General features: G+C 40.5%; 1 protein-coding gene across 1 annotated transcript in view; it reads right to left on the minus strand.

Annotated features, from left to right (window-relative positions):
* Positions 1 to 5,808: 5,808 nt before the first annotated feature.
* The window catches only part of LOC145454625 (uncharacterized), a 93,881-nt gene continuing 87,587 nt past the window's right edge, over positions 5,809 to 12,102 (minus strand). Inside the window, exons 95-103 of the mRNA XM_080332617.1 lie at positions 11,925 to 12,047; positions 11,773 to 11,868; positions 10,638 to 10,832; positions 9,799 to 9,967; positions 9,537 to 9,721; positions 9,268 to 9,477; positions 8,697 to 8,824; positions 7,740 to 7,879; positions 5,809 to 6,256 (exon numbers count right to left, since the gene is read on the minus strand). Coding sequence (XP_080188743.1) covers positions 5,935 to 6,256; positions 7,740 to 7,879; positions 8,697 to 8,824; positions 9,268 to 9,477; positions 9,537 to 9,721; positions 9,799 to 9,967; positions 10,638 to 10,832; positions 11,773 to 11,868; positions 11,925 to 12,047 — 1,568 coding nt within the window. The 3' untranslated portion in view covers positions 5,809 to 5,934. The remainder of the gene's footprint in view (positions 6,257 to 7,739; positions 7,880 to 8,696; positions 8,825 to 9,267; positions 9,478 to 9,536; positions 9,722 to 9,798; positions 9,968 to 10,637; positions 10,833 to 11,772; positions 11,869 to 11,924; positions 12,048 to 12,102) is intronic.

Raw genomic sequence — 12,102 nt, forward strand, 5'->3', positions numbered from 1 at the left:
TGAAACATGCTTTCTGGCGAAAATCCTAAGAGTATGACTCAATGGTCTCGGAGACTCCAGTTCGTCGAAGGGGTGCAAAATCCACATGTTTGCTTCAATGCTTCTTCTTGATGACTTGGAAAATTAGCTCCTAAATTATCAAGGAGAGTAGCTAGATGCATTAGATCTCGCTGCCTTATGATACGCTGCTCCATCTTGTGTTCTGTATTTTTCTTCAATTTCCCATTTTCTGTCTCGCGAGTCAGGGTTGTAATGACTCGAATCATGACTCGACTCGAGTCAGACTCGATTCACGATTTTCTGATGACTCGACTTGACTCGAGACATTCTCTAAAAATACGGAAATGACTCGACTCGACTCTACGCAATTTGTGTATTGACTCGACTTGGACTCGAGTCATTGCGCATGACTCGAACCAAGTCATATGACTCGAGTCTCAGACGGCCAAGACCGACATTTCATTGTAATTACGAAGAACAGTGTAAAGTAACCACCCTATTGGGATTTCGTCTATTGGTACTGGTACTTGAAAATGCGACCAGAAGCTGTTGAAAGTGACGAAAATTAGTATAATAGGCTATAAATGCGAACCATTTGATATCACCAAACAGAGTTATAATAGTGGGTTTAACAAGACTGGAAACTGAGCAGTCAACACAATGACTTGGACTCGACTCGAGTCATAATACCGTGACTCGGACTTGACCCTCTTTTCGCTGACTTGGACTCGGACTTGACTCGATGGCGAATTGAAAATGACTCGACTTGACTCGAGTCAAAACTTTGCTTTGTGACTTGGTTACAACCCTGTCACGAGGAAATAAGAAGAGGAATGAAAGTCTCGGCTCTTTATCTCAATCTAACTTGAAATTTCATAGGAGTTCAATAACCTTGAAGCAGTGGATTTTGAAAATTTTAGATCGCGATTTAAATCTGAGTTTTAGTGGCACCTCGTGACGCAAGCCTCAAACATAAAAAAGAATGCATTTTTATTATTAGGATGCTACGATTTTACGGGCACGTATGACATAGAGAACGCGCAGGCAATAATTGTGCGCAACGCAGCTCTACGAAACATGTCTGACACACGCTAAGAGTAGGTAGAAATAGATTCTTCAACGAATGCTACTACCTGGTATAAATGTAACATACGCCTATTTCGAACGTCATGAATCCTAATGCAAGTTCCGTATTAACAGACAGCTACACATTTTGTGAAGGAGGGAGGAAAATCGTGAAACTGTCGTCCACAAAACTGCCGCTAGACAGCCAAGTCAGTGGACGACAAGAATAATACAAAATGGGACAAATTTTATTTCCAAAATAACGGAAAATGCTCGAGAATTGGTGACCAGCCGTCAGCTTGTAACTATTTTGCGCTTCAGCGACTGTTAGTAGCCTACATGTCGACATGAATGTTATACAATCATACTAATACATGATATAATATAATAATAAGATTGTCTATTTATACAGTATTGTCAGTTCAACTGGTTAAACGGAGTAACTATGCAAAAATATCCTACAGCGAAGAAAAAACAACATTACGAAGAAGAAAATTATGACAATACTTCAAATGTAATGATGGATAATTGCAAAACGTTATCTTCGCTTCGACCACAATCTGAAATTTTTATCCAGCTTGATACGTGTTCCATATTTAGTGATAAATTACAATTTACAATTCAACTGAGGAATAGTAGGCCTACCCGAGGTAGAGGGCGTTGATATTGCTACACAGGAATTTAACGAAAGCTACTTTACGGTATTGAAATCTGACACGAAAGGTGACAAGGCAGAAATTGCAATAGCGACGAACTGCAGACTTGTACAAACTAAACATTTAGTCAGTTGATGGTCAACTAACTAACGATTTTTTGAGTAGTTCTAGTTCTAGTTCTAGTAGCGGATTTTGAAAATTGGGTAGTTCTAGTTCTAGTTCTAGTTGCGGATTTTGAAAATTGGGTAGTTCTATAGTTATAGTTATAGTTGCAAGTTTTAAAAATTGAGTAGTTCTAGTGATTTTTTTTATTGCGTTATCCGGGTAAGCCGACGCGTCGACGGGCACCTATTTCTCAACCATTAACCATCTGTGGCACTCGCTGGCGCTACTGACGAATCGACGCGGGAAAGGACACTGCGACACCGCGTGGACAAGCGCTGAAATTCCTCCTTGATATTCTCCGACGAGTAATAGTACAGGAAAGGATTGATGCATTCGCTTATGCGAATCATTGCATGAGGAATGACGCCAATTACCGCGACGACGACGTCAGACTTATCAGAAATCATTAGGTAAGACAGCTTCACCCCATAATCGACACCGTACCCCACTAGAAAAGAGATTGCTATCACTTTGAGCTGCAAAATCGCCTGCTTTTCTCTTTGCTGCGGCTGAGAATTGGTGGACTTGGCCGTGGAAGATGTGTTGCGCTTGTGCAGAATTACCACGATCGCAATGCAGAATGCAACAATCAGTATTAGGGGCAGACAAATACCGAAAGTAAAAGTAAGCCAAGTAAGAATGTCTATCCACAGAATGTATTGATCGCCCATTTTGCAAGCAAACCCGGCTCTATATTCTACCAATTCAAGTTTTTGAATTAGTGGCACCGTAAACAACCCGAAAGAAACGACCCAACATCCAACGATTATTCTCCGACACGTTTTTTCACTCATGTCCTGGTCTAATCCACATCGCAAACTGCGAAACCGAATTACCGTCAGCAAGAGTACCTGTTGCTGGGTGACGACAGTGGTTGCGATGTCAATTGGAATCGCTAAGTAGCAGAACAACTCGGGTAGCCTGAAATCGAAACGGTTCATGACTGAGTACAAAAAAAAGGGCTGTTACAAGATGCCACCATATCGGATAAACAAATTCCAGTAACGATAATAGTGAACAAGCTAGGTTTCACTCTTAACAAAATCACGATCATGATTCCGTTCCCAATCAGTCCCACGACTGATAAACACCCGAACAACGCCCAGCACACAGAGACGAACGCTGCGTTAAGATGGAAGGGTTCGCTGCTCACATTAGGAAATATTGAGGCTGATGTGAGATTAGTAGAGGAAGTCGTCCAGTCTTCCATATTTATCCGCTCTCCGTAGAAAAACGCGCCAATCATAAACGGTTTGAGCGGTCCATTTCTGGAAATAAAAAGTCACGCAATAGCAATTTCGTCTACCGCGAGACAAGTGCAGTGCGAAGTCGGGCCCGAGTCTTCAGTTGGCATATTGGTTGCTTCTCATCTTCTAAAGACCTAGACAGATTCTACTTTTCATTCATACCGATTAGTATTGATATGATTAACAGTCAAAATGCAACTTTATTAGGATCCGGTGAAAGTTATGGGGGATTTATTGATGCTGTGAGACTCGCGAACCCACTGTGGTCATTCGTACGTGGTAAACAGTGGTGAAGTAGAGTGTCAAAATCCAAACATAAGACATGGGAACTTGAACGCTTGAGTCCCCGGTGTTGCCCAGGCTCTCAAAAAATGTCGTGAAACTATATTTTAAGACAAAGTAGACTAATTCGCAACATCGGATGCGGTCAAATAAAAATTAATAGAATAAATGCACTGAAAGTTGAATAATGAAAGAATGTCAATGATGACGAGTCTGAATGCGCACGGATACTGCTGCGCTGTGATCATGACAAAATCCACGTTTCAATAATGAAAAGAATACATACGGATGACGCTTGTATTATTATGTTCGATTCATGCCATAGATACGAGCGACGCGGGCCCTTCAAGATTGATAGGCTACTGTAATCAGGATTGGATGAGCAATTGTAAATACTGTAATTATCGTAATAGAATATTGTTACGTCTGAATATGATCATAGTAGTCTGGGTATCAATTTGTTTGCTGGGTGTGGGGCGTGTGTGCCACTAAATAGTGTAGCCTACATTGATTGGTGGACTGTGGAATCTCTAGGTAAATATTGCAACTCACGTGAATGATATAGGTTTTCGATCCTCTTTCAACTTGTTGTTGTTGCTGTTGTTGTAGCTTCTTTTCGAGGTATCCCGACTGTCCGCCAATGTATCTTTTAAAAGTCACTACACAGTGCAACCCGAATATCAGCTTCTATAGTAGCATATGTCCGTACGTAGGCCTATCTATATATATACTGGAAATGATGACGTTTACAAAAACAACAACCTGAAGTTAATCTATTTTACAACCGCAGCTATATATTCATTTAATTGCCGAATCCTCAGTTTTTATGCCAAAGTATTCAAAAATGGATTTTTAGATTAATTAAGTCACTTATAATTAGGAGACGATGTGAGTAGAATGAGGGTTGGTGAGATAAAAGCAATTTTCTAAACTGCCTTTCTCAAGATAATTGTAGACATACGCATCGCTGGAAGAGCGATCCCAAATTCAATTGCACGATCTTAGAGTGCAATTTCATAAAAACACGACCTCCAACTTTTAGGTAAGTCGGAGAGCGAATATGCATTGATTGTAATTAAATGCCCACATCCCGTGACTGCTTAATGGGTTTATGGATCCGAACAAAAAGGCATAAAGCGACTGGATATAGGTCATTGGTTCATAAAGTGGGCGATATTGCCACGTTTTCGTTAGAACAGGGGATGAAAGAACCAAGATGGAAGTTTGAAAGGTGAAAGTGGGTGAGGAGGTGACACCCTTTTCATTTTATGTATTATAATTTATCTCTCGAGAGTGCGAGAATTGCTTTGATAAAAATGAATCACACCCTGAAAAGTTTTTCAAAACTGAGAGTGATCTCTGTCTACAGCTGATGTGGTATTGTATCTCTGCACTCTGCGGAGTTGACGATAATTAGCCGTGGCTTACATTAAAATTAAATACATTGAGTTCACAAATAGTAAAGTAAAAGTGGAAGAAGTACAAGTGGCCATAACCTTGGGTAGTGCGAGAGTACTTCGGTAGGGGGCGATAAAGATCCATCTGCTTCGCTGGTTCTTAGCCTTCACTAACCTGGCGAATCTTTATGCTACACTGCAAGCCTTTGGCTAACGCCAGATTTTCGTCTAGCCACATAAACAAAAATCTACCTCGTTACACATCTCATACAGTACTGTAGAATGTGCCCAGAATGATTCGTACCAACGGCAGGACAAATAAATCATGGATATTCACTGCAAATCAGTGTGACAACATGAGTGGTCTGCGTGTCTTGTTTTTGGGAAGCACTGATATAGGACTGTAGGTAGGCTATACAATGTATTAGTAATAATATTGTTCATAGTACTCAGGGATGATGTTGAAAATGGACGCAATGCGATTAATCTCTACTGCATCTAGTGCATCACCACAATAAGTTGTAGTTGGAGTATTTAAGCCGTGGCAAAGCTGCTCAGAGTAGTGTCAGAATGTCTCTAAGTTGTCATGTAGGCCTAATAGTAGCTCGAATATGTAAATGCGGACAAAGTATCGAAGATGTTTGTCATTGGCCAATAATTTTCCAGTTATATCAAGCATACGAAGTTAGCGCGATACAGGTGCTATACTGCCGTTTTTTAATGACAATTTCACTCGTAATACCGATGCAAATATATCCAAACACATGCTATGCACTACCCAGAAAGCCTTAAAGTAAGATACTAAATAGGTCAGCTTTAAAAAATCTTGAAGTAGGCGTGCAAGGTGCAAGTGGTCTGGAATATAACCACTTGCGCTCCGCATAGCCGACTAGATCCCAGCACTACTCAAGTTTACTGATATTAATCGGTTTTAGCTCGGGACTTTTCTACCTGCGCTCTTTTGAAGTACAGCGAAAGAAGCACGATCAACGCGTATTCTGTACATTACAAGTGTATAGTTGTATTCGTAAACTAGCACACTACATGATCGTGACACATTGACGCCAACGACGACTGAGTCACATTACTACAATACTACAAGTGGACAAGAAACAATATCAGTCATTTTCTCTGAGGAGCCTTCAAAATCGGCACCAGACGATAAGCGTGTACCATAACGCACATCAATACCAAGGTCGCGGTGGCGGCGAAATATCCGGGGTCCGCCAACGGCTCCGGATCCGGCGGGCGACGACCTAATTTCATTTCAACTGGCATGTATTTCATGTACACTTCGTCGTTGGAATTATTGAATTCGCGCAAGGCGGCTAGCAATAGTCCGGGGTCGACGTATTTGCCACCGACCTCTTCGTCGGTAGACGGCTGGTCGGAGTTGAAAGAGCAGAACTTGGAGTTTCTGTGCATTCTCGCGGACAATTTGACCCTGTCATGAAATAGAAGTCGTGTGAAGGGTGATTCAAACACTAGAACTTGAATTCGTAAACTTGGCTACGCGAACTGGTTTTATAGGGGGTCCGTGAAATGGAATTGCTGGAATACATCACCAAAAAAACTATGAAACCAGATTATTATCCTTTGGAATGGCGCCGTGAGTAGGACTGCAGCTATCTTGTAGAGTCATTGGTTAGCTTACATCAGGCCTGGAGTGGTTAACTGCCCGGCAATGCATGCACCTGCCGCCCGATCACGTGTTTCTATAGTATGACAAGGCACGGTGTTTAAAATACTAGGTTGATTGGTGGCGCAAAATGTACATCGTACATATGTTAAATGGTGTGACCCAATATAGCAGTGGTCGGGAACCTATGGCTCGCGAGCCATATATGGCTCTTTTGGGTACAAAGTATGACTCTTTGAGAAATTTTCAATTTTGCACCTAATTCATCAATATTGCATCAACTTGTTGGTAAATCTTCATGCAGGCGAGAATAATCATTCTCGTGGCAGCATGGAACGAACATGGTTTTCGAGGGGTCAGGGCAGTGAGGTATCCAGGGTTAGGGGCGGGACCTCCATCTTTTCAAAATACCCAAATTTAAGTTGCTGTGGCCCCGGCGACTAACATCACTCGCAAATTCGATCTACCCACACCCACGATCGCGCGCCTAGATATCGTGGATTGCACGATACCTTGATTGACGAAAGAGAATATCAGACGTGGCGACACTTGTAAGACATTGCAGTTTTCAAATACACATTGCCTTCCTGATCTACGTCAAGAAATAGAATGCCTTGGAAGTGATATTCACAGTTACAAATTCAAATTAAAAACAACGCCATCCATTTTGTTGATTGGTCAGTAACTTTGTCGCACCACCGTATGCAGGCGTGTAACGCAACGTTACGTTTCGCCATATATTTTAGAAGGCGATCAATACTTTCAGAATCAGCGCGACAATTACATCTGATTAATATCGGTGAATATAACTTCTAAGCTACTTAGGTGAGGCTTGGCCCGTCTGTGCTTCATCCGTGATTTTGGAAATAAAAATGTTTGAGATCTAGTCATTCATAAACATCGATAGAAGATAACAATAACCATTGAAGGGTTCACAATTTTCCTTTACTCATCCCTGACGACATCTGCGGCACTGCCTTACTTGCCTCCCCTAACCCCACGTCGCTGACGTATCACACGGTGGGTATGTACCACTTTACTGACCAAGTTTGGCTCTACTTACCCATGTGGGCAGAAAAAATGCTTACCCTACGAATCCCATATTAGTGCTACCAATACGCCACGGGTGTTCAATTGTGACGTAACAGTTAATTTACGTGTATGGCTCTTTAAAAGTTTCAATTGAAAATATTAGGCTAATATGGCTCTTTGATCGAAAAAGGTTCCCGACCACTGCAATATAGAATCGGATCCCCGTCAATTAGGCTTATTTGATAAATCAACTCACTTTATTCCGCTGTTCTTGGGGAGGGAGATAGGATATCCGCTGTTTACAATATCGTCAGCGTTTGATATTATCTGACTCGACACTATGTTATCAACAGTGGGTGTTCTCCCGTTGCAACACTGCGGAAATTTATCCTTTTGCTGAAAATGGGTATCGTAATATTACAACACAAAATGATAATGCGATATACTTGATTGGTAGTGTATTTAAATTCTTGATGATCCATTTACAATTCAATTTGTTTACAAAATTGAGCACAGTATCCAGAACTGAATACAGACTCCACTCAATATGGCATATCCGATAATGCAGAATTCTGATTTCAATAATAATATCGATTCTAAATAATGAATACGCCTAGTGACTTACCAAGTGGTGAAATTCATAAAAATATTGTTTGCACCTAAATTCTCAACGTTTTTACTAAACACGTTTCAAGAGCCTTTTCTGCTGTCTCGTCGACAGGAAAGAAATATAAGCATCTCGTCTTTATTGCCAACATACGACCCGACCACAGTTTTTTCACTAAAATGATGACACAATGTTACTGCTTGGGTCTTCATACTTTGATATCCGGATAGAGGTTACTTTTTGCAAACGATTTTTTTTTAATTTGACGAGAAAAAGGGTAATTAGGAAATTCAGACTGGAAATACTGTTGTGTCGACTAAAAGTACAATATAAAAGGTAAGTTTTCCAAATCTACTCACGGAAGACCCGCTCTAAGGTGATATTTTAATCATTCTTCCATAACTGACATCGATATCCAGATTTCTCGTCATACATGACGTTTTTGAGTTCTATCTATACAATCTCGTGGCTGTCAAAGCTATAAAAGAGGATGAAATGCTAAAAAGGAGGACATATGGGCGTCCTCGGAGGGCATTTTCGATTTCTTGAAAAAGGAGCGCAAATGCTCGTAAAGGCGAAGGTATGGTAGCCCTAGTTACCACCAACCTCACAGTACCGCAGTAATGCCTCTGACACCCAAAATCCAATCCCATATTTCATGTCCAGTAGCCAGTCCATAATTCCGATGGATGCAAAAATCATCTGAACAGACTGGTCTTCTTCCTCCCTGATATCTGCCAAAAAGGCAATGGCTCGGTACTGCGTGGTACTGTAGTAATTATTAAGTATTTAGGAATCGCGTGACTTGCCATTTAGAAATGTTGCTTGGACGTTGACTTGCTGTCAATATTCCGCAGATATGAATGGTTGCTAATTGTTACCTCGTTGTTTTTATTTGTTTAGATTTGTTCTTCTTAATCGCAGGAGGCCACTGTTATAAAACCTAGTTTCACGACCTACTAGTTTTTCTGTACTATGGATATTTGTTTACGCCTTTTATTTGAATGTATCAACCATAATCAATCGAGCTTCATTTCTCATTTGAGTTCAACTTGAGAAGTGACAATGTCTTTAAGATAGAAGTTACACATTTGATGAAGACAAAGCTGTATATATCGCATTTGCGACAACAAGTTTACATACATACAATACCGCTATGTGTTAATACACAATTTACCTTCACAATTCACCATCGCACACACTTTATAGTCGTTTGGATTTCCTTCGCACTGGCTGGATTCACCGTCTCTGCTCACACACCTTCTTCTCCTTAACTCGAGAGCATAATCGCAGTCGGCAGGGCATTCGGTCCATTTTCCCCACTGCGACCACGCGTAGTCGTCAGAGAGATCACATCTGGTACCAAATTCGTCACTGAACTGAAAGCCTTCAAAAGAGAACAAAACACGGATGGCGAAACACTACGATTTAAAACGGATGTCATACCTGGCAAACAAGCACACGTATAGCTTCCGACTTGATTGGTGCACAGGCTGTATTCAGAGCACACTATGCTATTTAGTGCGCATTCGTCAATATCGCTACAGGATAATCCATCTTCCGCCAATGTATAGCCTTCCGGGCAAACGCAAGCTACAGCATATTCGGTATTGAATTCTTTTACAACACACCTGTGATACAGCATTATGATATATATGCTGGAACATATTTATTGGCTTTCGGGTGTATATGTAAAATTTAAAAATACCCTTCTTGACACGATTCGCATTCTTGTTTCACTTCGTAATTTCTTGCCAAGATGATAGATAATTCTCTGCCCACGATGCAAGTTGTATTCCCCATGTCCAGCTCTTTACTGTATCCGTCAGGACATGAGCATATATAGCTAGGTGACAGATTATGGCAGATGGACAGACCTGAAATAATAAACTTCTGTTGTAGTTATGTTGGATAATTTGTTTGTTACGTTACCGCTCGTAAATCATTTTAAAAATTAACAGCATTATTGTACTAATAAATAAAAGGGACTCAAAACTATTAGGTCAGGTATTTGCCAATGCGCCGGTAAATAGAATACATGGAATTTTCAGAGTTTTAAACAGTTAGAAAGTGTACAAAAACGAAGGTAAGATTTTCGCAAAACTCGCAGAGACAGACAATTCCAAGTAATCAGCATTCCTACTCAACTAGAATTAGAAGTGACGTCATGAATGTCAATTCAATCACAAGTAGAAGTGTCGATTCCCAAACTATGCAAAAAACTGCTCCGAGTAAAATTTAAAAAAAGGTCTTAAAAGTTATCAAGTATGTAGTTTCAAAAATTTAATTTCGTCAAGGGGCCAAATACTTTTTGCAGTTAATCGGGATGGCTGCATTAAAAATTGTCAATTTCAATTTATTGAAGAGGACTCTTATGGTAACCCTAAGTTTGATGCTGTGCAGAAACCAAAAGTTTTCCAAGTGTGATTTCAAAATCTTGTTCAGTTACAAGTTATATAGAAGGTTCAGAGTACTAGCGTAACTACATCAATGCTGACCACCTCAAAGGCTAGGAAAGATTTGAAACGAGTATCGTAATGAACATACCCTGACACAGGTTCAAGTCATTTTTCGAACACTCGTCAACATCGACACACTGCCTGCCATCTGCCTCAAGTTGAAAGCCTTCCGGGCATGTGCAATAGTAACTTTGTTCCGTGTTCACGCACAGGTAGGAGCATCTGCCATTCAGAATCTCGCATTCATCTATATCGGAGCAGATGATTCCATTCCCCGTGTAACCTGTTCGAATGATATTGCCCGGTGAATACAAATACACCAAACCTTTGTTAGCTAACGGCACACACTGCAGAGATGAGGCGAGATAGCGTACTCGAATCATTGTGCGCCTCCGTACTCACGACTTTGCGACCAAGTAGCTACTATGTTATCTTATCAGTAGGGCGCTTTATTTTTGACATGCCAAAAAAGTCAGAATTAAGTCAAAATTGTAGCGTTAGGTCAAAAAACGTCAAAATTGTTTACAAAGTTAAAACTTCCGAACCGAAGCAAGACTGCGTGGGCATTGCATGGTTCTTATATCAACAAGTGCATGATAAAAAATTGTGATGTAGATAGACACCATTGCCGGAATGAAGCAGTACGGTTTGTTACCAGCAGTGTACGCACAACTTCAGTGTTGCCAGCCAACAACTGCCGCTGTTGAACGTTCTTTCTCCATTATTGGCAATCTACTTCGTAAGGAAAGACACTTTCTAACCGAGAATGTAACAAAGTATCTTTAGTTGGACTACAAATTTTTCAAAATTATTTCCACCATAATGCATATTGTAACTACTGGAATTTTTAATCGGGCAATATTTCGTTATAATAAAGTTTTTTCCTGTAGAAATTTGTCAGTTTTTTAGGCAAAAAATTGTAAGGACAGACAGTTCCAACCAGAAATGAAGATGAGTGGTACAATTCTGTGATTATGTTGGAAAACACCTAATGTGCATACGTTATGTCAAATTTAGTCAAAATTAAGATTTTTTAAGGTTGAAAAATGTCAAAATTAGGACTTTTTTATGTCAAAATCTTCCGTTTTTTAGGTAAAAAAATCGCACTAGTTATCAGATATCACAGCAAAAAATGAAGAAGTGGCCACTGCCAAAGTGCAGAGACAAAAACAACACATCCCGCCAATATATGTAATGGAATTTGTAATGACAATTAGATTTACCTTCCCGGCACGTGCAGCTGTAAGACCCTTCGAAATTGAAACACTCTGCCTTTTCATGGCAGTTCGATAAGATCGCCGCATCGCATTCTTCGATATCTGAAGCGGGAAGCAGTTAAAACTTGCTTTCGATCTGCGGCTTTCAGTTTACATACCCACACAAGTAGAACCATCTTCGCTCAGGATATAACCGTTGTAGCAAGTGCACAGGAAAGAGCCGACAATGTCGTTACACTTCTGTTCGCATCCGCCGTTCTGGTAAGAGCATTCGTCGATATCTGTATATCGCAAATATTTCCGAAATCACAGAATTATAGTGTGCTTAAGCCCCCT

Source organism: Botryllus schlosseri, chromosome 13 (assembly GCF_051294905.1).
Source record: "Botryllus schlosseri isolate E-star chromosome 13, Bs_hap1, whole genome shotgun sequence".
Lineage (NCBI taxonomy): Eukaryota > Metazoa > Chordata > Ascidiacea > Stolidobranchia > Styelidae > Botryllus > Botryllus schlosseri.